At 38.4% G+C, this 26,749-nt stretch overlaps 1 protein-coding gene across 6 annotated transcripts in view; it reads left to right on the top strand.

Moving 5' to 3' along the window:
* dysf (dysferlin, limb girdle muscular dystrophy 2B (autosomal recessive)) overlaps nt 1-26,749 on the top strand; it is a 102,036-nt gene that overhangs the window by 7,700 nt on the left and 67,587 nt on the right. For 3 of the 6 annotated variants that reach the window (XM_042215645.1, XM_042215646.1, XM_042215641.1), the window contains exons 2-22: nt 10,501-10,556; nt 11,510-11,601; nt 13,686-13,791; nt 16,821-16,944; nt 17,608-17,864; nt 17,948-18,076; nt 18,205-18,267; nt 18,399-18,449; nt 18,587-18,617; nt 19,801-19,916; nt 20,062-20,188; nt 20,276-20,379; nt 20,491-20,559; nt 20,655-20,698; nt 21,042-21,124; nt 23,874-23,906; nt 24,162-24,277; nt 24,664-24,777; nt 24,873-25,050; nt 25,933-26,057; nt 26,295-26,401. In XM_042215645.1, coding sequence (XP_042071579.1) covers nt 10,501-10,556; nt 11,510-11,601; nt 13,686-13,791; nt 16,821-16,944; nt 17,608-17,864; nt 17,948-18,076; nt 18,205-18,267; nt 18,399-18,449; nt 18,587-18,617; nt 19,801-19,916; nt 20,062-20,188; nt 20,276-20,379; nt 20,491-20,559; nt 20,655-20,698; nt 21,042-21,124; nt 23,874-23,906; nt 24,162-24,277; nt 24,664-24,777; nt 24,873-25,050; nt 25,933-26,057; nt 26,295-26,401 — 2,125 coding nt within the window. Of the gene's footprint in view, nt 1-852; nt 3,328-10,500; nt 10,557-11,509; nt 11,602-13,685; nt 13,792-16,820; nt 16,945-17,607; nt 17,865-17,947; nt 18,077-18,204; nt 18,268-18,398; nt 18,450-18,586; nt 18,618-19,800; nt 19,917-20,061; nt 20,189-20,275; nt 20,380-20,490; nt 20,560-20,654; nt 20,699-21,041; nt 21,125-23,873; nt 23,907-24,161; nt 24,278-24,663; nt 24,778-24,872; nt 25,051-25,932; nt 26,058-26,294; nt 26,402-26,749 lie in introns of those variants that run through there. The other 3 variants (XM_042215643.1, XM_042215647.1, XM_042215644.1) reach the window with 3 other exon arrangements.

The following is a 26,749-nucleotide window of genomic DNA, read 5'->3' as shown; positions in this document are numbered from 1 at the left end:
CAAAGTTTTTATCTGATGTAACATGTATAGAAATCATACATATACCAAAAAGACAGTGTACATATGGAAAAGATATATATAAATCTCATAAAGTTTGTATCTGTCTTGTGTGAAACTTGTATGAAAAGCATACAAGAGTAAAAACAGATAAGATCCCTTGAAAGATTATATAATGAATCTTGTATGTTTTGGATACTTACTAAAACAATATATGAAAGTAATGAGAAAGTGGCCACTTTTCATGAGTAAATCATGTAAGTTTTTACTATTTCTTTGTGTGAATGGGTGGATGGCTGGATATGTAAAGCGCTTTGGGGTCCTTAGGGACTAGTAAAGCGCTATATAAATACAGGCCATTTACCATTTTCCATATGGGACTGTCACAACAGCATTTGTTTTCATTCAAAGTCTTTATGGCTTTAATACCTGGTGGGCCGGTCTGTAGTCAAAATGCCCGATTTTCTGTCCCAGTCCAGCCCTGCAGGTTATACTGGCAGTGTCACCATGCCAGCTGACTGTATTTCATCATCAGCCAGTGTTGTTCTTTATCAATATTACCAAAGTTTGCCATAAGGCAGCATAGAAAGTATTTACTTGCTTTCAGGTTTTATTCAAATGTTAGTCTTTTCAGTTGTTTCCCCACTTTTTTCCTGTTTCAAAATCAAACACCAGTTTGTGAGAAGATTATCTTCTTTTTTTAACAGGCAGATAAAGTTTTGCATTGGCTAATTTGTCAATTGTTTGTTACAAATGTTCGTATTTTAATATTCAAAAATGTTTTTTGCCCAAAACATATGTGCACTATATGTCAGTAAAAATGCTATGCAAATATTGCTGTCCTTGAATGCTGAGTAAACACTGACTGATTGTATCTCTTGTACTTTATCAACACAGTATCTAAAAACTTTGCACCGTAGTGGTTAAAATCTCATTCTAATAACAGTTAAAAGCGCATTCGGTTATTAGGTTTACGGGGTTATTAAATTATGGTGAACGGTTGGTAGAATTTTTTTTAAACATTATCTGCCAATTACATCTGCTACCCTTCTCCAAATCTGTGCCCCTACCTGGCCCCCCCAACAAAAATTTTCTAGACACGCCACTGACCGGTTGGTGTGTGGTTGCTGACACTTGCTAGGTGGTGATGTCTGCAAAAAGGTTAGCAGATTCACACCCATAATTTTCATTTAAAAACAAAAAAGTACATTTGTCCTGTAATAGACAGCAATGTCAAGCAAACAATCACCAGTAATTTGGGGAATAGACATTTTTCCCTATGGTTGTCAGGGGACCATTGTGTGAACTCTAGGGTCATGTGACTGAAACAAAAGGTTTCATAGCAACCTTAAGCACACGCTTGCCAACTGGTCAGGACATACATTTTTTTTTTTTTTTTGCCTAGTAAGAATTGGCTTAAAGGGGTTGCTGACTGGTCTCTAGGCCTTAAGTACAGATAATAAACACACTGGTGTAACTAGCTGCTCTTGAGTAGTTTGTACTTGAACTTATCAACTTTTAAGATTGTGTATAATCAGCTTCAAAGATCCAAAGTTAGCTTAAAGGATCAAAGAGAAATTTACTTCACATGGGACACGGAGTCGAGACTGAAGGCAGACAGAGATGCCCCAAAGTAAAAGAAATCACAACTGTTACTATTACAATATAAAGAAGAACTGATGTAAGATGAAAACATTTTGGACATAGAGTATAACATCGATTAAACAGCAGCATGGATACACTCCGGCAATTTTCAACATTTAATCAGAGGGTGAAATTTTGTAGGTATCCTGAAAAATCAGATGAAACTCAGCTTTCAGTTACTGAATAAGAAGCATACTGACAGCCTACTTCTGTTAGTACTTCTCATGCAGATGTCTAGTTTATTTTCTCACCACTTTTCATAAAATACCATTTTAGAAATCAATTATAAATATATTATTGTAAAGCTTGTGTTAAAAACCTTTCATTAAAAAACAATCCCATGAACTAGTTGCACGACAGCTTGTAGGACCCTTTTATTAACAAGTGACTCATAGATTACCAATATTTCTTATTGTTTTATTGCTCAACACCTCATATTTTTTTCAAAACATTTCAGTGTAATGTTTACATTATGAGGAATAACTTATTGGAAGGTGATTCAGGTTTTCCTGAACCACACTCACTTTATTCCAAATTTTAAAAATTTGGGGTATGTGTGTCCCCCACTTTACATCTGCAGGTGGTGCTATCTACCTGTGCATCTAGCTGGCACTGGAATTTATGTGTCTTAGAGTTAAGGCTCACAACTCTTCAACTCTGCTGCAGCTAGCCTACATTTTTCTGACAGAATGTTGAAATTAACCTTTTATAAATGTTCCACAACTTATCTCAGTGCAACTAAAACTTTTGGATTTTTTGACCTGATTTCGCTGCGAAGGGCACACATAGTCTAGTTGATCAGTTCAACCAATTAAGATCGTGTCTTTGTACAAGAAAATGCCAATTTTGAATTGATAAATCTAACTAAACAAAAGCCACTGAAACTCCTGGAATTATATACCAGTTCATTTTCTAGGATTTTGAAGGAAATCCGGAACATTGTTCCAAATTCCATAAGAACTGTTGGTTTTAGCAAAGGTGACGGTTTACTGAAAACATGAGAGAGATGGAAGCAAATAAAGGGATTAAGAGAGAGACTGAAGTGAAAGAGGTGTGCAGGAAAATGTTTGGGCAAGACAAGGAAATAACCAGAAGACGAGAGGAAAAGAGCACAGGAAATGTTGAGATTTCCTTTGGTTGTTGGGTTCCTGACATATTTGCTCACTACCCTCTTTCCCTCCGGGAGTGTTATAGTGAGAAGAAAGAGACATCTCCGACTGAGAAGAAGAGCTTTTATTTTGTAGTTACTGAAAGAGGGAGATGTTGTGAGGCAATGTGGAGAAGCTATCTGAAGATATTTTCCTTTCTGATTTTTCTGGATTTTCATTCATCTTTCTGACTATTTTTCTTTCATGTTTTTGGTCATCAGTTTTTGGGAAATAAGGAAATAAGTTACTGATTGATTTATCTCTTCTTTTTGGTCTTTACCTTGTAACTTTTTCGCCGCTACTGCTTTGGTTGTTGTCATTACAAACTTCCTGTAGTCATGTAATCAGCGGTTCATTCGGCACTGGATCCACCTTGTATTAACCCTGTGACAGTGGGATTTGATTTTTTCATTTCTGAGCGAGTTTTTACAGCCTTTCAGCTTTCAGGATCGTGCTGCGTTCAACATGTTACGCTGTATTATTCAGCGAGCCAACAACTTGAAACACTCTGACCCTCAGGCCAGTGTCATTTTCAGAGGTAAGAGGATTATGGGACGTTCAGGGCATGCATAAAGTCAGGGAATAATAGGATCAACTTGGAAAGTTGCCTGTTAAAAATATCAAATAACATGTTCAAAATAAAACTGTTTCAGTTCTCTTAGCTTGTTCTTTGGTTTTTGGAAATATCTGTTTCTTTGGCTGCTGAAAGCTCAAGCTGGTGTGTGTGTGTGTGTGTGTGTGTGTGTGTGTGTGTGTGTGTGTGTGTGTGTGTGTGTGTGTTTTTTTTTTTTTTTTTTTTTTTTTAAATTTCATTTGACTTGAAAATTAAGGTGTAATATACGTAATTTGTAAAATTATGTTACTGTAGAAATAACAGACCATTGAGTTGATTGTAGTATTGCTGATGTCCAAGTTGAGTTTCGAATGAAAGACACACAATTCCTGAGTCTGTGTGTCTGGATAAATAAACTAGATATTTCACTGCAGCTATTGTACACAGTTTTTATCCAAGAATATAACTGTGCACATATCTGTGAGAGATATCTAAGAAATGTGGGTTGCAAATGCTGGGAGTTGAGGCGAATGCTTTTGAATGGAAAATGTCTTAGCCATTTATGTTCTTCTTTTACATTTTTTTTACATACATACATACATACACAGACTGCTGGTAACATAATATAACTAAATTGAATTAACTGAGTGTCTTTATTGCATGTGAAATTTCGGATCACCCGTTGTGCTAACAAGTTAGGTTTTTATTCTTAACTGATTCTAGCAAGCCAGGCTAACTAGCTATTTGGCTAATTAGCTTTGAAGCATACTGATATTATTCCCACTAAAAGTTGTTCATGTTATTTATATAATTATGGCACTTTCACTGTACTCACATGTTTACTTTAAATTAAAGAAAAAAAAAAAGGAAGAGTTCAGCTAGCATAAGCTGTCTCTTTGTCATTCAAAGCCTGTCAGATATGACTTTTGCAGCTTATTTTATAATCTCAGACATTTTTTTTTTTACTGTGACATTGTTTTTAAATTAGGCAATAACACAAATAAATATACTGATGACGAAAGTCAAATATGGTGGCTAAACAGATGGCTAACAGTGGCACTCAACACTGAACTTACTGGTGTTTAAATTTAATTCTATTACTAATGGTTATTAATCTGTCATTGCTGGAATCTAAAAAAGTACTGCGTGAATGAAATTATTGAACTGCACCACTAATGTAGGTGGTCCTATCACTGCAGAAAATCTATAAATGGTAAATGGACTGGTACTTATATAGTGCTTTTCTACTCAGTTTGAGCACTCAAATGTAACGTCTTGATGCAGTCTTAATCATCCAGGTAAGTAAATCTCCAAAAGTTGATTAGGTTTATCTGGACGAAGCGCTTTCAGTGGGAAAAACGTTTTGTCACTCATCCAAGTAACTTCTTCAATCTCAGCTGACTGCAGGTTTCCCCAATCTTATAAACAGTAATGCATGAAACTAGCACCACTGAATGAACAATGGGCTGGGAGGTCCCATTCATTGATCAATGGCCATTGATCAGCTGTCTTTGATCAGTGATTGTTGATCAATGGTCATGAGAATTCGCATAATCATGATTTAGAAACCTCCCAGCCCATTGTTCATTCAGTGGTGCTAGTTTCATGCATTACTGTTTATAAGATTGGGGAAACCTGCAGTCAGCTGAGATTGAAGAAGTTACTTGGATGAGTGACAAAACGTTTCTCCCACTACGTCCAGATAAACAGAGTCCACTTTTGGACACTATAAGTTGCGTGAAATCACCTTTTATTATTTATTCAGGACTTAAAGCCAGAACTGCAGCCTCCAGTCTAGACTTTGATGTCTTAAAATCAGAAAAATGCCTAGGACGCAACAAAGTAAACCAACAAAGTTTTGGACTGTCATGTCATGATTCTGTTGGTTTTTGCCATGATTTCAATATTGGATAAATGCAGAAGCTCAAAGATTCCCAGTTTATAGAGAGGGAGATGTTGCAACACCTAAAAAGATGGAGAAAACAAACAAAAAATCTTTTTCTACTCTTGTACCAGCGCTAGATTTCTTTCTGGTTGGCGACACCTATTGTTCAGTAGAATACTGCAGCATATGGGACACGCCCTCTTCTCCATTATTCATGGTGACAGGGCTGTGGTGATGTCACAATCAGCGACAATAAATGAGCTCTTAGCTACTTTGCCTCAGCGGCATTCCTGTTTTCCGATCTGATTTTCGTGTAGGGCTACTTTCCATGACTCAGTATCTGACTCCTTTATGAAGAGAGCTCTGCTTTCTACTTCCTGCCTTTGTCCTAACAGTTTTCTCGTACCATCACACAAATACTTGTATCGTCGTCTTACCTCAATCTATTGCTAATTTTAAATTGAGTGCACAGATCAACAGCCCATTTTTAACAAAGACTAGTGTAAGTCTCTTTCAGGGTTTAATAAGCGACGTGCCAGCAGATGTTTTTCCTATTTTGTTTACTCATGCCTATCTCACCCTTCTCATGCACTCTTAAATTAAGTGAATTTGGTGCAGTGACTCTGCATCTTTCCTTTTCCAGCAGAGCCAGTCGACTCTGATCTGTAGAAATTGATTCAGTGCAGCAAAGTGAAACTGAAACCACTCTGTTATGTCTCTTTTCTCCCACATCCACATTCATATTATGGCTAAACAGCAGAACTTCTTTCTTATTGTGGGGGGAAAAAGCTCACTGAACTATAGTGATAAAGCAGTGCCTTGGACACCTTAAGCATCAAAAATGAATGATATACTCCATTTATATACTTAAAAAAGCATGGAAAATAAATGAGTTGGTGGTTTTTTCCCCACAAAACTGTGTTCCAATAACTTGAAGAATTTAGAGTTCAGAAAGAAAAATGACAGAAAAAGTGAAAGAGGATTTCCTCCCCTCAAGAACACAGATACCATGTCCATTTTTAGAAATCAGAGATGTTAGTTGAGCAACTGTTATATGAACTGACTAATCTCAACAGATCCAGAGGGAAGGATATGCATTTTCTGCATTTAATGTATTCAAAACGGATTGTGGAAATGTATCCCAGAGTTTCCAGAGCAATTCTGGCCTATAAGAGTGACCAATACAATAGACATTTTCATGGAAACTCTTTCTGCACAAGGTTATGATGAGTGCTAATGCACAGACAGATGACTGTTTTGTTTTTTTTTCCTTCCCTACGCTGTGTTTGTGAGCAATGAGTCTATGGGTGCTGTGATTAAATCTGGCAGCGTGTGCTGGTGTTTGTGTCCTAAAGGCAGGATTTCCGGCCAAAGTGTTGTTATTGTCAGTGAGTGTTGTTCTCAATCAAAACAAAAATAAAAGCTGGCAGCACTGTACTATTTATAATGTGGATCCCCCATGTGGGTCAGACTCAGCTGCTGGTACTGTTCTCAATTACTCCACACAGACACTCCTTAACCAAACAGGAGGCAACAATACTAAACCCTTAACACTTCAAGTCTACAAACTGTGACATAGTCTCTATTTCCAAAGTCACTTCTTGAAAATAATTAAAACATAATAACATTTACACATACATTGTATATTGTTCAGTTTCATATTACTGCTTTAAATTGTCAGTATCAGTCATCAAAGTATCATTGGCTAAAATACAGAACCACGAGTTACTCCTAATGAATGAATGAGAGACACTGTAAAAGTGCTCAAGCAGAGTGCAAACGCACAAAATAAGAACCTAGAAAACACATCAAATACGTAAACTGAGATATTTCATTATTTCTAATCTCTCCAAATATTATTGGTCCAAATATATCAGGCTCTGAAAACTACATGGGCGATTGGTTGTTCATGTGACCATAACTCCTTAAACTTTGAGCTGACTTTAAAAATACATGTCCACACACACAGTGAAGGTCTAAATCTAGGTTTCCTATACGTGTCTGAAAACCCAGAGGGCTGCACTATTCTATTCTCAGCTCATAATAGAAATGTGCCAAGTTGAACCGGGAAGTTAATACTGTGCCACTTCCTCTCTGCAGGTTTCAGACTGTGGCACCAGCACTTGGGAGATTTCTAGAGTTGACACGCACAACACACACACATTCACTCATGAATCAAATGTAACCTCTCAACCTTTCTGTGGAAGGGTGGAGATGTTTTTTTTTATATCCCACAAGAACGGAGGCACTCTTACGTAGGTAATTTATGTGTGTGTGTGTGCACTTGCTTGGGTGTGTATAGTTGAATTAATGGTTTTATTGCTCTCTGTTTGTGTTTGTGTTCTCAAACTTGGTGATCGCTGTAGGGAAAACAGGAAGGCAAACAACTTTTGTCCGAGTGTGTGTGAATGGAGACAATTTGGGTGTGTGTGTGTGTGTGTGTGCATACTGGGAATACATGTATTAAAAATATTAATTGTACTCCAGTTGAAGCCAAAGATATGTGACCAATGACCTTTGGTTTCCAAAAGGGTCTGGAAATTTTTAGACAACCAGACTTGCATGTTTAGAGCACTAAAAAAAAGTGTCCACGCAGAAAGAAATTCGCAGAAACGCGGCGACTAGAGACCAGAGAAATTCAACAACATCAGTGACTTCAATCTAATATGCTATCAGGACAATGTGAAGTGGGAAGGTTCCAAATACAGACAGTATGTATAGACGACTGACATAAGTACTGTGACATCACCCACTGGCTTCTGAATTTCTGTTTTGAAGCCTCGAGATGACTGCTTCCACCCGAACCATGTTGGAAAAGCTAAGATGAGACAAAGAAGTGTCAATCTGACTGTAAAAGCCAACACTCATTGGCTAATGACTCGTGATTGACAAGTCATAAGCGAGCACGTGGTTTTATAACACAGATAATACTATTTTATCACATTGTATGACCAAGATTGATAAAACAGTACCTCATTTTTTATTTAATATAACCCCTAATAAATGACTGAACCCTTCAACTCAGCAGTTTGTCTATGAGATTCAATTCAATATTATTTATTTCATGAAAAATCACAACAACAAAATCACAACAAAAATCAATGCAAAGGCCCTACAATTTTAGAGAGAAACCCCAACTATCAAACCGCCTATGAGCAAGCACTTGGTGACAGTGGAAAAGAAAAACTCCCTTTTAATAGGAAGAAATTTCGGCATAACCTGGCTCAGGGAGGGGCCACCATCTGCTCAAACCATTTGGGGGTGAGGGGAAAAGATGTGATGTTATTTTCCCATGAACTGCTATAGGACAACAAGTCTTTGTTCAACTAAAGTTATCACCATAGTGTGGCAGGTTTTTAGGCACAACTGCATTGACTTAATTTTTTTGACCTGGAAGTTATGTCCACGTTTGATACTCCCTGTGGTTCTAAGATAAACTTGTGTCAACTTTGAGTTGGATGATATGGCAGGGTGATGAATCCAGAAGGTTACCAAGGCAAGCTGAGCCTAGAATGTTGTTGGTGACCAAACCTAAGCAACAAAATGATGTGCAATGAACAAATAGCTTCCTGTGTGGACACCCTTTTACTTTCATTTTTAGTGTCTCCTATCCTCTTATTACATTTTTCTGATTCTTTTTTTTTGCACATTTTATGCACCAGTTGTTTAAGTTATTCATTCAGCGTTTTTTATTTACTCATGGTTAAAAATCTGTAATTATTCATATTTGACTTTTGTAACCCCTGACCTTTCTTGTTTTATTTGCACTTGCCTTTAAAATACATCATAATGTAGAAAGCATGTCTGTAAAAGCTCCTCAAGAATAACTTAAGTAATTTTTAAAATAATCTAATCTAATGGGATTATCAGATAAACAACTGCAGTCAATACATGCAAAACTACCGTCATTTGTATCAGCTTCAGCTGTCCTTGGTGACATTTACCAGGAATTAGCATGTCATGGAAATGAAAAGGTAACTTCAAAGATGAAGACAATAGCCATTGACTCTGTTTCCTTTTATCTGGAAGCACAAGTTTAGTCTCTGTCTCAATCAATTCCTGTTTTACCAAAAATAATTGGAAACTGTGATAACTGCCCCCCTGTGTGATAACTCACATTATCACATATTTGTACACATATTGTTTCATAAGTGGCCTTCAGTATTTGAGTACCTATTCTGGCAGGGTATTAACCTGTCTCACCTCTAACTTCTGGTTAAAGCTGCCCGATGGCGGGCAGGAAATCAGAGCTCCGAACTTCATGTTACAGGAAGCCATGGAAAGATAACACACATATACAAATAAACCTATTGTGTGTCAGTAGTTATTTTAGAGCAGAATATTTATACCACTGTTTATGTGCGAACTTGTTTCTATAGTGCACCTTTTGGAGGAATTACAATAAAATGTATGTCAGTAATCATCACACAAAATGAGCTGACTAGAATTGATATACTTATATTATTTAATCTTTACAACAACTTAAAATACAGATAATAAAAATTACATAGTAAGTTCAATCTCTGCAATAGTCTTAATTTTGTTTACCAAAAATAGTATATATTTCAACTTTAAACTCTGACTTTAGCAGTTGTTTATGGAGAAGGGTAATTTATTCCAAAGTTTTAAGGTGCAATGTGTAAAGTTTTTTTTTTGTTCTTATGTTTTAACATTCAGAATAACTTCATATCTTTGATTAGCATAACCATGAACGAGGGTAACAAAAGTTTCATGTGATGGAGCAGTTCTTCTTATCATTATACAGGTACATGAGTGGTAAAGATAAACAATCCACCCTTACTGGAACATTTAACGATTTTATTCTACACATTTCATTAAAATGTTTGTCAGTGTGGATGGTGTAGGATAGATAGGGGTGACTGCATAGACTTTTCTGAAGGCCTTTACTGAGTTATTATTATGCTTATTCAAAGTTGGAGTAGATCTGGACACATTTTCTTTTCTATTGTTAAAAATATTTTTTTCCACTAATCTGATTTTTAAAATTTGTTTTTTAAGATGGCTATGCTCATAAATGTTGGTCAAAACTTTACTTTGTAAGTAAAGTTTGCACTATTAGTTGAGCTAATAGCAGAGCAAATATATGTGACACACAGGTTTCTAACTTAAGTTGTTGGTTACTGCAAAAAGGAGACTTTCAGGTTTTCCGAGATGGCGTTAAAAATAATTTTTCTCATTTCTGACACAACTTAAGGTCAATATCTGTATTGACAAACAAACATTACATTTTCCATTTTCTATATCTGTTTCAGGGTCCAAGAAGAAGACAAAGGTCATCAAAAACAATCCTAACCCTGTGTGGAATGAGGTAAGTCCTCCATTAAGCCACAAATTCATCAACCCATCATCCGTTAAAGTTCCTAAGTGTGTGATAATGCAATGTCAAATATTAAGTATATTTTAATTATTAATGTGAGAACAAGTTATAACCTAATTTAAAAGTAAGACATTGCTTGGTAAAGAACTCAAAGTGGAAAATGCAGGATGAGTCCTCCTCTTGCATACAGTCCTGGAGTCCTCATCAAAGTGAAGCATCCATAGATTCATATAGAAACTCAAAATACAGACAAAAATAACTGAAAACAAAAAAAGATCTAGTAAAGATATAAAGATAATGTTTTATTTGTTAGAATGGCAGCAGCCTTGCAATTTAGGTAAGTCTGTTGTTATGGTACATTAATCTACCATTGGGTCCTAACAATGCTAGTTTTGACTGCTTCTTTATTCATATCTGGTTGCAACATCAGGCCGCTCAAAGTGAGTAAAATAATTTGCTACCTGAAAGTTAGATCTGACTTGGAAATTTATAATAATTAACATAACTGCTTAAGATAGAAATTTGCTGTATGTAGTCAGCAATTTGCAATTAACGTGAAAGTTAGCATTAGCTAACGTTAGTCAGAAAAAAAACCTGTTTGATTTTACTTACACAAGCCTGTATGAATGTTTTGGGAATTGAAATCAACCCTGAATTGGCTTTCCCCTGGGTTAGCTTACCACCTATCTAGCATACCCTAAAAACACATTCAGTGCATTTAGTAAGTTTGCAACATTACGAGCTGGTGAAATTGTGACAACATTTCTGTATGAGCAAAATAACCAGACAAAAAAATTATTTGCAATTTGCAAGTACTTCACAAATATAATGCAATAAAGGTGCAGTAAGGATATTACAAAATATCATAATTAAAATGTTCTGCCTATAAGATCCCATTTTCACTCTTTTTTTTTTTAAACATTTCTTTCCTTTGTGTCCGTCAGGGTTTTGAGTGGGATCTGAAGGGGATTCCTCTGGACTCTGGAGCTGAGATTCACTGTGTTGTTAAAGATCATGAGAAAATGGGGAGAAACAGGTACTGTGTGCTATGCTAATTATATGCATTCAGATGTGGCATCAAAACACTGAAGAAATATACAAAATGACCCTGAAAAAACTTCTTTAAGTAATTTTCCTTTTATAGACAGGCAAGTGTCTCAGATGGTGACAGATCCTATCATTAGAGATTTCCAAAAAAAAGAGGCATAATTGTTTTAAACAAGAAAAATAGATCAAACCCATAAATACAACTGAAGAGTAAAAGGGAAAGGTCTGTTTTAAACTCCAAACGGGCTATATTTACTTTTAATCTCTCATCACTGGCAGCTGTTTGTAAATCATTTTAAACCTTGTGCTGGCCAACAGACAGATAAAGAGGCGATATGTACAAATCACCCCTGGGATAATACATTTAGGATTGTCATACTATGTTTGACTAGATGGAGCTGCACATTGTCACAGTAGAGATGTGGCCAGAGGACCCCTCAGTGGGTTATTTTTGGATTACTTCACTCGATCAAGATGTCACACCAGTCAGTTCTTTCGGAAGGGAAGGGGCAGGAACCAAAGAATCAGGTCTTCCCCTCATTGTGGTATTTATTCTGCCAAATTCCCACCCATTCACCCTCTGTTGTGCTGAAAGATGAATGGATCCATAAATCAGCCACTCAAATTACAGTGGAACTTGACTGTGTCTCAGCTCTCAGCATAAATCCTTTATCGTTGTACTAAGTATTTGTTTTCTAAGGAGCTTCAAGAAAAGCGATTGGTCGTCTTTAAGTTTCCTGAAGACGTTTCACCTCTCATCTGAGAAGCTTCTTCAGTTACCCACTATTGATCATGTGCTTCACCACATGAGCCAAAGTGTGAAAAAAGGCATGGGTCATGAGTTTTCCAATGAAACCATTGTGAGACCTTGCTACACCCTATCATGTGACTTATTGAGATCACCTAAAGCAAGATGGGATTGGGGGTTGAGGCGCCTGTGGAAGGGATCTCAAAACCGCGTTGTAGGTGGCAGACCACCTCCTCTAATCAAAGGTGGTCATTCACAGTGGGGATAGATAGCCTCTTGAGGGACAACTCCCACTAGAGTTTAAATGCCATTTGATTTTAGACCTGAAGGAGTTTCTCAGATGAGACATGGAACATCTTCAAGAAACTTAAAGAAGTCAAGTCGCTTTTTGTTTCATAGCTGGATAGAGTACCATGACCTGGATGACTGAGAACTTACACAGCATTTTTTTTTTTTTTTGTCGGTGATTTTCTGTTCACCTGGACTTAATGTGTGAAGTACAAATTTGTCATTTTGGGGTGTATTTGCTTTTCCATGTTCCTTTGATCTCTCTAGGCGTTACAACTTTGCTTGACAATGTTGTACAGTAACAAAAATAACCACCAAGGTTGGGGAATAAATGTTGTAAGATGTCAGAAAATGACTGTGAATGGGGAAACAGGGAAACTAAGAGTTTATCAGAGACTAGGCACAGGTGCAACACTGTTAGGGTCATGTGGTAAGAGCCGTAATTCAGTCCTTGAAGTCTATAACAGATGGATATCACCAAATACTGGGTTTCCTTCTTTGAGAGGCTTTGCCAGATAATGCATCTCATTATTGGAGACTTTGGCAATGGCATGCATGCCTCCTCAAGAGTGTTCGTGCTTTGGCCAGATGTTGGGAAGAGGTTTTTTTGTTTTGTTTTTTTAACGAAGGAATGAATTTTGGGATCATCAGCTTTTCTTGGTTGTTGCTGAACTGGTTAGTGCATTCCTAATTTTTAAGAATTTACCAGTCCTAAAGTTTTCTCTCTCTTTCTGATATTTTTATGTGATTTTTTTTTTCAGCCCAATGGTGGCTGACATATTAGGATGATCTGATATCGTCATGTTGGTGTTGTTCCTGGAACAACATTTACTATGTTGATCTGGGAACAACACCAACACGACGATATCAGATCATGCGACATATTAATGTTGTCATTTCTTTGATTCTCATACTGGGACTTTCAGGGAAAATGTACTTGGGATCAACTCAAGCTGTGTCTTTAAAGATGTTATTTTGTAAATAACACAGTTGTTTTTAAGATCCATCTCTGTGTTTCTGGTGTGTGTCTCTTTCAGGTTTCTGGGGGAGTGTCGGCTAGGTCTTAGAGATGTGCTCAACTCTCCCAATTTCGCCGCCACCTTCACCGTCTCCTTGCTGGACACCAAGAGGAACAACACAGGGGTGAGCACACGGAACTGCACTGACTGATTAATCTGCAGCCTAACTGCATACAAGTCGATTATAAATGACTCAAAGTTTCCTCTTTTGAGCTTAAAATAAAGTGAGCAACATTTCTGAATCATAGTTGATTTATTTCCTTCTTTGGGATCCTTAATAAAAAAAAAAGAAGAATCAGAAACACAAAAATGCCTCTCCACAACAAATAAAATGAACTATAAATAACTGCAATTGATTTTATTAGATGGGTTTTTTGGTAATCTGCTGACTAAGGCTGATCAGGTCTGTAATGTCAAGAAAAATGGTTGACAGGTGGTTAGTGGGTGGGTCTTGGACTTGATGATGCACTGATGTGTTCATGTGCTGCTGGGGAAATCCAACATGGATTTTCCGTTTATATTTCTTGTACTTTTTTGTTGGAAAATATGAACTCATGAGCTCAAAATTAGGCAAAGGTCTTGCTGGAAGCAAGAGATGTTCTTTATGTTTTTCATCTTTTTCCGTTTGTTCCAAGTGTGTGAGCACTACTATTTATCTTATATCAGCAAGGTTATGTCAAATTTAATTAACTCTAGTAAGCACTGGTACCACACTGCAAGAAAGTCCTAGCTTGCATGTTCTCTCCATTCTGCATGTATTCTCTGAGGGTCCTTATGGCAGCCGGGATATTGTATTCTAGGTGCTTTTTTTTTGTTTTTGTTTTTTTTTATTGTCATTGAAAAGACACCTAGAATACAGTATCTATTACTGGAGCCTTTTTCTTTTTAAAAAAAAAAAAAAAAACACTTCTAATGATGAGAAACCTTCAGCAGCTGATGGTTATTCAGTGATGAAATGCTTGATTTTCTTTTTCCTCTAATTATGCAACATTGCTCTATGGAGACCCACATTGACATAATACAGGTGTAGCCTAGAAAACCAGTCATCACAGCTACAGGTCTAACCCAACACCAACTAAAATAAAATTATTCAGTAGTTTTAGTTTCCAAAAAAGCTCAAACTCAAATTGGTCTTTAAGAAGAAGATGCAGAAGTATAAGATCTGGGCACGCACACACACACATGCACGCACACCCCTTGGCAGCCAAACCTATAGCAGCAAATGAAACACTGTTCTCTTCCCCATCCTTGCTTCCTGAAGCCAAAACAAAGTCTTCCTGTCACTGTCAGACTGGACCTGATTGATGCCACATACATGTGCGCACACCCACACACACACTGTATGCTATGTACAATGTGTGATTTATCAGGTTTTTTCTTCATTAGTCATAGAAAGCAAACTCTGTTATAAACAAAAATAACACTAATATTGTTTCTTCAAAGATTTCTTGTTGCATCTGCCCTTACAACTGTTTGCTTCCACAAACAAAATCTTACACAGATTCAGTGAGCTAGAGCCAAGAAATCAAGAAAAACATGTCAAGGTATTCACATTCTTAACATCTACTCCACAGAAACTGTAGTCTGACCAGAGTTGGACACGCCGAGTCTGATGAGTTTGTTTACAGAAACATAACAGCTTATCACTTAAGCTGCTTTTTCCTGTTGAAGGAAACAGTAGAAGCCACCCCTGCTACCACAGGGTAACTCATCTTGATTACAGTGTGCAGGAAACAGGTCTTTTCTGGTGGTGGTGGTGGTGGTGGTGAGGTTAAATGCCACTTTGAGTTTGGGTAGAGAACCATAAGTGAAGAATGGTGGGCTCGTCCAGGATTTAAACCAGGGACAAATTGCACTTTAAACTTGAACCAGACCAGTGAAACGGTTCTTTCTGCCAGTGTGCAGAAGTTTAACTACATATTTAATCCCTGAGATATCTTATATACAAAAGTGAAGTACTATTCCAACTGAAGGAAAGTCAGCACAACTCTTTGAGCTTAAACTAAACTACAGAAATCTATAATTGAATTACTTTGGTGAAATACAAATGGCTACAGGGGAGGTCTTCATCAGTAGGAAAAGTTGTAGCTTATACAAATAAACTATACAATTACACAATTAAAAGTCCAAATATTATGTTCTCCTTTGCATTTTCCGAAAGCGATCCAGTGTCCCAGACTGGAATCTTTGCCAGGCCAAGTCATGTTTGACACCCCTGCCCTAGACCAATGAGCCACATGTTTTATGCATAATTTGTGCTGAGGTGTATGATGAAGTGAAATTCTCTAAGTTTAATTAACCCAACTTGTAGGGCACAAAAAACCCCAAAACAAATAAAACTGCTAAAAAGTGCTAAAAAAATAATTGCAGTTCCTCAAAAGGCCTGTAGAGGCACTAAATAGAAGTCACGACTTCCTGTCTTAAAAGCTTAAACTTAACAGCATTAATCACAGCCTGGTTTAAATAACTGTTTTGGCCTCGTTGGATAGTTTCCACCACCAAAACAACTGAACACAGAGTGAAATGCTTTTATAACTCAGTCTTGCATCAGTTTTAGTAAATCTGAAGGTAGGGTGGCAAACTCTGTCTCTAAGCCTAATCCGGATGATACAGGTGAATAGCATGGGTAGCATAAAGGCCACTGCAGTTAAGTTACTTATTAAGTGCCATCCGCTGACCTGCTCTTCCATCATCTTTTACTGTACTTTCTCCAGAGACGTATACAAGTGTCCTATGCATTCACTTCCTCTTTGCCTTCTTATGTATGATTAGTTCCAGCTGAGTGTGCACCTGTTCGCCATCCTCTCGTTATCCTGCCTGTGTATTTAAGTCCTCAGTCCTCAGGCCACAACAACAAATGGTCCTCTGTTTGTTGTTGTGGCTGCCACATTTGCTGTGTGTTCTTGCGTAAGCACCATGTTCTCTAGCCATGTCATGAAATGTTGAGTGCAAGATTTTTAGTTCTAGTTTATCTTTTCTTTGTTTTCTTTCAGCGTTCATATACCTAGTTTTAGTTTGTGTTCTCCAGCAATAAAGCTGCCACCTTTAGTTAAGCATTTTGTCTCCAAGCCCTGCGTTTGGGTCCTACATTCTGCCTGCCACACAGCCAAACATGACAGATCTTCTACAAGTTGTGTTTTCTGCCTCCCATAGGCCACGCTGACCCTGCAAGTTTCCTACCTTCCTCCTCCGGGATCGGCTCCGATGTTTCAGTCTCCTCCCCAGCTGGACCCTCAGCCTCATAACAATCCTAGTGTGGAGCTGGACACGGTCACAAGTAACCTCAGCGTGTCATATAGTGAAACAATAATTGCAGTGGTGTGAAAAAGTGTTTACCCCTTTTGAGATGCTGTGTTACTTTTACAGCAGATGTAATGACACACACACACACACATACATATTTTGGTCAGCTGACCACTCCTGGGGGGGTCACCACTGTTTCAAGTTTTCTCCATTTGTGGGTAATGTCTCTCACTGTGGTTCACTTGAGTCCCAAAGCTATAGAAATGTTTTATAACCTTTTCCAGACTGAGCGATCTCAATTACTTTGTTTCCCATTTGTTCCTGAATTTCCTTGTGTTGTGGCTCCATGTCTGGCTTTTCGTCTACACCACTTTGTCAGGCAGGTCCTATTTAAGTGATATCGTCAATCACATTTTCACACAGGTTTTTTCCTCCTTTAATAATAAACACCTTCATTTAGAAACTGAACTGCATTTTGTATTTACTTATTATCTTTATCAAATATCTAAACTTATCTGATGATCTGACACATTTATGTGTAAAACAAAAACATACAAAGACCCTGGAAGAGTGCAAACACTTTTTCACACCACTGTATGTTTTTTTCCCCCTTCTTCTGTTTCCATTTGCCCAACCCAATGTCTCCATTTTGTTAGTTTACCCTAAGATTTATTTCCTGGGACTACTTTCTGTGCAGTGATCTCTCTGGATACTTTGGGCGAGGAGGATACAGAGAGTATGATGATGCTTGAGCCCACAGAGGACCAGGGAGCAGACGATGGACGCTCCATGGTGATAATTGGTCCTCAGGGGCCCCCGGGCCAGGAATCCCCCACCGCCCAGACGCCCAAGCGTTCACCGCCATCCTACCACACCCAAGGAGGGCTGAGGAAGAGGAGGAGAGGAGCCAGCAGTCAGCCCAAACAGCTACCCAACAAACCACAGGATCTACAGGTTAGTTACAATACTTAAAAAAGACACATTAAAGGAATACTTACACTCTATACATGTTGCTGTCCACACGTGTCCTCTTCCAGATTCGTGTGCGGGTCATTGAGGGACGACAGTTGCCGGGCATCAACATTAAACCTGTTGTTAAGATAGCAGTTGCCGGGCAGTCCAAGAGGACCCGAATCAGAAAGGGGAACAACCCAGTCTTTGATGAGGTGAGTAAATGTTTTTGCCAGTATGCTTGTCTTGATAACTTTCTTTTTTTGCACTATACTGCTTTTTATTATAACTTTACATGTTACTTTTTACTCAAACTTCAACTTGCATTTATTTCCCTCCACAGACTTTCTTCCTGAACTTCTTCGAGACACCCTCAGACTTGTTTGACGAACCCATTTTCATCACTGTGAGTGTGACGTTTTTCTCTCTTTTTTTTTTTTTTATTTGTTTACCTTGAATAAATCCAGCATGTGGGAGAAATTCAACACTATCAGCGTTTCTTATTTTTATCAGAGTTATAATCGTTCTCTTTTTCAGGTATGTGACTCTCGTTCGCTTAGAACTGACGCCGTGATAGGTGAATTCAAGGTAAGAGCTTTAACTTGAGTCTATGATTTCTATGAATATTGGACTGTGGTGTACTGTGATAAATTAGGAGGGGGGGCACGTGTGCTTTGGAAATTAGAAGAACTCAAACATCTGTCTCTGTGTTCTGTTTTCCACAGATGGATGTGGGCACCATCTACAATGAGCACAGTGAGTATATGTTTGTATGATTTAAACATTTTTAGGTGTATTTGCTTGAAAAAGTTTAAACAAAGATCTAAATGCTAAACTGTAAATTATGTCAGATTGATCATCAGTCTGATGACATTTTTCATTTACTTAGCTTTTAGCCATTTAGTCAGGCAGCTAGCATTCTCACCTCACCTCACAGCAAAAGGGTTCCTGGGCTTATTCCCTGACTTTTTCCCTTGTGTTAGCTGGGAAAGGCTCCAGCATCCCTATGACCCTGATTTGGATACGTGGTTATGAAAAAGGATGAGTGAAGAGCTGTTCTCACACATTGGCACTGCTGCTGTTCTACACAGCAACCTGGCAAATGAAAACTTGACGAATGTTAAAACGGTCTTTAACCTGCCAGGTCCAAAGACTTTGTGATGTCAGATTGAGTCAGGGTGCAAATGCAGTTAACTGTCCAGTGTATTCAACACTAGCAAGTCAGAGTCTTGTGTGCTGCCTACTGCCTGTGTCCATTTAGCTAAACCACATTAGTATTTCCAGGTATGAAAATGTTTCTGAACCATTAGATGATGTCACCCACCGGTTTTCTGAACTACTTTTTGAACCCTCTGTGATTGTTTTTGCTGCTGCCACTTTGTTTTTTGGACCAGAAATAATGATATCTGGATAAGAAGTTGAAGTGCGAAGTTATCAGCTAAAGCTAGCAAGCTTGGATGGACAGCTGTATTCATAGACCTCACAAGCTGTAACATCTCACTTTAAAGGGTCCAGCAAACATTTATACAAGTGTTAAGAGAACAAAAAGCAAAACAAAACATATTTGAATGTATTATCATTGACTGTCAGGACAGTCAAAATTAAAATATTTGAAGATATATTCATATCAGTGATACTGATGTGTCAAAATCCATTAAGTCCGTCAAACAATGATGCTTACAGCTAAATAGGAATCCAGGGTGATGATTGTATATAACATTTAGAAAATCAAGATCACTTTTTGGTCCATGCCAATCAGAAAGGTAAGTTTTTTTTGTCACATGCCCCACGGGTTGCAGCTTGGTGTCATTATGTCTTGCTTTGTGTGAGAAAGGATAACTGTGAAAACTTTCTCCTGACGTGTGTCAAAGCTGCTTTTGTTTATCCTGAATTTACAAGCTTCTGGCTTTAAACCTCTCTCTTCCTCCCCTCTTTTCAGGGCACTGCTTCTTGAGGAAGTGGCTTCTGCTTTGTGACCCTGACGACCTCTCTGCTGGGGTCAAAGGCTACCTGAAGGTCAGCTTGTTTGTCTTAGCAGCTGGAGATGAGCCACCGGTGAGTTTCATACTCTTTTACAAGATAGTCCTAGAAGGCTATGAGGTCAATCAAGTAACATGAGTTGTTCTATTTTTACATGGTTGTGCTTTTTCTGTGCAACTCATTATCACAAGTGAGTATTTGTACTTTAATGTGATTGCAGGCTGATAAACGTGAGTGTGTGGAGGATAAAGAGGATATAGAATCAAACCTGTTGAGGCCTGCAGGTCTGTCTTTGAGAGGAGCCTCGTTCAACCTGAGGATCTTCAGAGCTGAAGACCTGCCACAGAGTGAGTCTCTGTTGTTATTCTATGCACATTTGATAAGCTTGAAAAAAAAAATGTATAAAGATTCCTAATATGCTTCTCTGTCTGAAGTGGACGATGCCTTCATGGATGGGATGAGGCAAATTCTTGGCTTTGATAGCAACCGGAAGAATCTGGTGGATCCTCTGGTGGAGATTCACTTTGCTGGCAAAACGGTGCATATGACTCTGTCGTAACAGTCAACAACCAAATAAAATAAAACTGGAAAGCAAATACGTTTTTAGTTAGTAAAAACAAATGTGGATTGTCTTGTTTTTCGTTGTCAGATTTGCACTAAGACTTTGGAAAAGAATGCCAATCCACAGTGGAACCAGCGCCTGGCCATGCCAGTCAGAGTAAGAAATAAAGACAGACTATTCTTGTGCCAAGAAGTTGTATTTTCATTGTCACTAGAAAGTACATCTTTTTTTTTTTTCTTTCTTCTTCCCAGTTTCCTTCCATGTGTGAGAAGATGAGGATCAGAATTCTGGACTGGTGATTTTCAACTAAAATCTCACATTTGTTCATCAAACTTAGCATCATTATCAATATTATTTTGACCTCTTTAAAAGATGGGACTGTTGTGGAGACCCACACCAAAACATAGGGGTGGGCAGTTAATTTCCCACACGAGGAACTGGGACTGTTGTGCAGTGCCACACCAATAAGCTGAACTCAGTTGTGCTCAGTATTAACTTTATCTCTTTATAAGTCCTAGTATTTCATGTAGAAATGGAAACATTAATTATCCCACCACGCCCTAGTGTATAAGATACATTTTGACCTATGTCATTTTGACCTATGCGCTTTGCATCCTTCTATGGCTTTCTCATTTTAGGGATAGAGCCAGTCACAACGACGTTATCGGCACCACCCACCTCTGTATGTCCAAGATCTCCGCCCCCGGAGGAGAGATAGATGGTGAGTAACAAGTCGCAACCAGTCTGAACTAGACTGTACCAGATCAGATTAGGCTGGTTCAGGCTGGATTTAAACTGCACCAAAGTGTTGAAACTTGCCTGGTTTGATTACTGACATCCAGTGATAATCACACTGTTTGAAGTGTTTAACATCACATTCAGCTCTGCCTGAAAGCAGTTAGCATTAGCTTGGGGAAAATGCCCAACCTGTTTTAGAGATATTTTCAGCGAGGTTTCAGCTGATCATACAGGTCAAAATAAGGTTTTTGTCAACTTTAACTTCAACTTTATTCTTGAGCCACAAAACTATAAAAACCTTAGTTCTGTCTTCTATTTATATAAATATGTGTAATTTGACCGGTTTAAACGTGAGTGAAACAGCACTGTCTATACTGACAGCCTGCAGCCTGCTTCATTTTGTTTCATGGATTATCCTTGTGCTAGTTATTACCAAACAGACCTGCAGTGGTTGCTGCGGTAAAGTTTCTGGGGAGGTGTATGACAGACTACAGTGAAGTTCTACACCCTACAGGGTAAAAGTGAACACAGTACTATAGATCAAACACTGAGCTTTATTCAGTTTATTTTTTTAACACGTCAGCTCAGGAAATGACCCAGTTTGATCAGTGTGGTTGATACTCCCTGCAAACACTTAAGCTATTAACTTAGTACCCTCAGGAGCTGCAGCCTGAATCAGTAGATGCATCTGTTAGACTTTAAACAACTTCTGCCACGGTGTGTGTGTTGTTACACCATTTGCTCACACGTTTACTTGAACAATTAGACGTGATAACTGTTTGTCTCAGGTGCTGCTGTCTGTGTTCACAACAGACTTTTCCACTCTCTCTGATGAAACTTTTGCTAACCTTGTTGACTGTGTGCTTTGACAGCAGTTCTACTGGATAAGTTGTTTTTGAATAAGCAAAACCATCCTTACAAGTGGTGCATATTATAGGATTTCCCTTCCCACTTTGTTGTGCACACAACACAATCAGTATTACTGACACTTTTAAAACTGAGATTTTGACTGTGTTGAAGGAATGCCTTCAAGTGTGTGCAGCTTTGAAATACACCACTTTAACTGAATGCATCACTTTATAGTTTATGGCTTTGCTAGTGTGTTACTTTTCACCAGGATCTAATAAACATGCTGTCTTTACTGTTGTGGTGACTTCCAAATGTGCACATCTCAGTTAATGTCTTTGTTTTAGCGTTTGAAAACTTGAAGTGTAAAGTTTTGAAACACAGAATGAACCCGTGGTTTGTGAATAAAATGCATGGATGTTTCTTCAGTGGCATGCATGAAGACTAACTCGGTAATGTTTGTGTGGGAAACACTGACACTGCTTGAGTTTTCAGTCTTTGATGCCCCCAGCTGCAAAAAAAGAGAAGGTGCATGAGCTTTGGTCACTGCTTGTGGTAAATGTAATTTCTTCTTTGTCTGGAATACGTGAATAATAATGAGCCATTTTAACCAGACCATGATAAGGAAACACCAGAAAAGTAATAGAACATTCCTCACCAACCGGCCTCAATCAGTCCGACTCCCACCTCTCCCCTCCACTGTCACTCAGCATCGGATCACCCCAGGGCTGCGTTCTCAGCCCCCTACTATACGCCTTGTACACATGTGACTGTACACCAACCCACCCAACAAACGTCATCTTCAAGTATGATGATTACACCACTGTTGGTTGGGCTCATCTCTGAAGGAGATGAGACGGTGTACAGAGCAGAGGTAGAGAACTTGTCCTGCTGGGACTGTATGCTTCTCTGAGCCATGGTCTGAGTAACCTTCATCACTCAGGCAACTCACATACAGACTTTATACTCAGATCAAGTATTTTTGCACTACTTCCAAGCACTTTGCAACATGTTCTCTAAAGTGTTTTATATACATTTCTCTTGTCTTGTATATATCCCCGTATATTTCTCATCTTTGCTATTAATTCCTGCAGTCTACCATTTATATTTATTATTTAATGTGGCGCACCCACAATTTCATTGTACATGTACATTGACAATAAAGGGCTATTATGTTCTATTCTATTTTATTCTATTGTATCAGTGCAGTAAGCTGTGTCACTGTGCCAGAAGTATTGCAGTACTCAAGAAAACTCTGTTATATTCTATGGTGCTGCAAAAAAGACCCTTTTTCATCCACTACATCCCTCATTACACCTGGTTTGAAAAAAAACCCCCAACAAGTTGGCAAGAGCAAAAATGCTTAATTTTAGGCTTCGAAAGAGGACTTAACGATCCATGGTGGCTGTGTACATCTTTAATAACCACCCAAAGTGATTCACTCACCTTCATGTTTTTCATCAGCTCTTTTCCTCCTTTCTTTATCTTCTGTTGCCAATAACTGTGAGTGATTTCCTGTTTCATGTTGTAAGGCCATCAACCAGATTTCCCTCCAAATCTGACTCACACATAGTGTTGATGCTGCTTCTGGCAGCAAGGGTCTAACTTTATCAGCATTGTTTATGTGGTAAAAATAACAATAATCAGGGACAAAAATATTTAATCTTTCATAGACTTTCTAAAGTTTTTCTAAAAGTATTTTATATTAAGTACCTTTTTCTGCCATTACTCGGTTGCCCACCTTGTTTAAAGTCATGTACTTCAAACAAGCTAAGCTGAAGTGTTTTGCATGTCGTGTTTGGGCTTTGAGTTTGAGTGGCGTTCAAAACACATCTGTTTCCTCTTGTTCTGTGATTCTGAACCATCCTTCCTCTCTACGCATTCAGATGACTTGACTCCACGGAACGTCCACTCTGGCAGTACGTCCACCATCCTCTCTGTACTGTAACGCTTTTGTGTGCAAGAGTTGGGCAGTCATTTGCACTGTCTCACTTCACTGTTGTGATGTTCTCTTCTCTAAACTCAAATCTCCTTCAATCATGGTTAAATTTTGGAGAAATCTAGAAAATATCTAATCACTGCAATTGTATTTAATCATACCTGCTTGATTCTAATCATAGTTCTGCATCTTAACCCCTCCATAATAAAACATTATGTCCTTTTTGTCCCCACAGTGGATGACAGTCTTGGTTTCCTGCCAACGTTTGGTCCATGTTTTGTAAACCTATACGGCAGCCCCAGAGAGTTCACCGCCTTCAATGACCCCCATGAGGCTCTTAACTTGGGAAAAGTAACCTATTTATCTTTGTTAATGCGTTCATGATCTCCATGGCTAGTTTCAAGTCCTTTTGAATTCAATATCATGTTCATTTTGTAAACTATGGACCCATTTGGAGCACAAAAAGGAGAATTAGGCAGAGAATTAGCCTGCTTTTGTGCAGGCCCAGTCTGTATCAGATGAGCACACAGTGTCCTTTGGTTTTAAAATATCAAGATGTTGTTGGATCAGAACATTCAGCTCAAGGCTTCATTAGGAATGGTATCACATGTTTTACAGTATATTCAGGCTGTGGAGGTGTATTTGTTTAAAGGTTATCTATGGTTATCTACACAGACTGGGGTTGTAATGACAAACTGTGACAGTGCCAGCGTCTGTCCCTTTTTTCTGTCCGTCAGGGGGAGGGCGTGGCATACCGAGGCCGGGTTTTACTGGAACTTACCACGAAACTGGTGGACAAGCCGGAGCAAAAAACTGAAGACATACCCTCAGATGATCTTTTGGTGGTGGAGGTGAGAGATTAGGACCTGATTCCAGATAGAAAGATAGATGGATAATTAGACAGATACACTGATCCCTCTTTTCACCGCCCCTCGCCATCATGCAGAAGTTTCTCAGGAAGAGGAAGTTCTCGCTCTTCGTTGCATTTTACTCGGCCACTCTCCTCCAGGACGTCGACGACGCCATCCAGTTTGAAGTCAGCATCGGCAACTACGGCAACAAGTTCGACTACACCTGCCTTCCTCTGGCCTCCACTACTCAGTTTAGCAGGGCAGTGTTTGACGGTGAGTCAGAGGTCAAAGGTCAGGCTGGAACCGGTGTGACATTCAGAAGGATAATATTCAAAATATAACTTTATGTACTAATATAAGAAAATTTTAACATTTTCAAGATCCCGAGGTGTCAAAAAATGGTTGCCACTACAGACACGTACTAAAGCCTGCGGTGATGCACTTGGCACCCCAGTGTAGTTGGCGTACTTTAAAAGTTTTTGCCATCCAGACGAGTGTAGTCAACTTCTCATTTGAAACTTTGTTTTCCTCAGTTTTCACTTGCTGGCTAGGTATAGCCATGAAAAACATCAATGCTAAACATATTACACTTACCCCGTGTGTATAAATATGACGCCTTTGCAATCTTCCATATGAGACAGATTAAGATGCCAATACACACCTTATGTTTATCTGTGAGATACCAACAACTCAGAGTATTTGACACTCTGGGAACTAAAAAGGACTGAAATCATGAGCTGTTGGGTAGTTTATGTCTGCTGTACACCTAAATGTGTGTGCAGAAAAGCAAGAGAAATGTTCAAATGTAACAAAGTGGTACACTTGAGCAGTAAATGAGTGAAAATAATAATAACAATTACGCATAAATAAATGATATGCAGCATATGTAGCGAACAAAGAACTATGTTTCAGGTAGTATGTATTAGTTCTCAAATCATAAAGTCAAATATAGTTTACAGAGGATGATTGGTGTTCAATGATCAGTATCAGATTTCGATGGATCTGCAGTTCAGATGATTAAAAATGTGTATTTTTATAACGCAGATTAATTTCATGCAGATTGTGATTTAAAAACTGTGATTTAATTGTTTTTACAGCACTGTCTCTATTCTTGCTGCCTATGTAAATGTGTGTGTGTGTGTGCATATGTTTCAGGTTGCCACTACTACTACCTCCCATGGGGAAATGTTAAGCCGGTGGTTGTTCTCTCTTCTGAGTGGGAGGACATCAAGCCAAGGATCGAGGCTCTCAACATGTTGCTGGCCATCACAGACAGGCTGGTGTGTGCCCGAATGTGTCTTCATCTGTACTTGTTACAACTAAATCGAGTTGAAGATTTAAACACTTTATTTTTTATGCAAATATTTAAACATGAAAATAATAGTTGTTTTATGTTATTTTTATCTAAAATTACATTTAAAAAAATCTGTGTTAATAATTTAACTCAAAGCTCCCTGGAGTCTGTTGTTAAATTTGTATGCTGAGCTTTAACTGAGTGAACGGGTTTGTCTGTCCAGGAGGCGAACCTGCAGAGGGTGCAGCTGGCAGTAAAGGCTGGCGGCGATCTGGAGGAGGTGGAGCTCAGAGTGGTGGAGTTGTTGGATCAGCTTATCAGTGACTGCAGGTAAACTCAGTGTTATTTAAACTTATTGTGATCCACTTATTCCCGAGTGTTCATATGTGCTTCATTGCAGGGAGGGAAATCCAGGGAAGTTTTTATTTGTTAATGTGTCGTTAAGACTTTGCTGGAAAAAATAGTTAAATTCCTTTAACGACAGATTTTTGTTGGTTAAATTATAGAGTAATTAAAATGATCTGTATCCAGGGAACTGACTCAGTTTAAGTGAGTTCATGTAGCTGCATCAGCCTCAATACATAATATTGAGCTAAGCAGCAATCATCTCTGGAGCATTAAAAGTACATTAATTATTTTTAGTGACAATAATCTTTGTTCTTTGTTTTAAAAAAAGAT

The sequence above is a fragment of the Haplochromis burtoni genome, unplaced genomic scaffold (genome assembly GCF_018398535.1).
Source record: "Haplochromis burtoni strain Fernald_Lab_line unplaced genomic scaffold, NCSU_Asbu1 Contig_781, whole genome shotgun sequence".
Lineage (NCBI taxonomy): Eukaryota > Metazoa > Chordata > Actinopteri > Cichliformes > Cichlidae > Haplochromis > Haplochromis burtoni.
The sequence above is the reverse complement of the archived record's forward strand: the minus strand, read 5'-3'. Positions and strand labels throughout refer to the sequence as shown.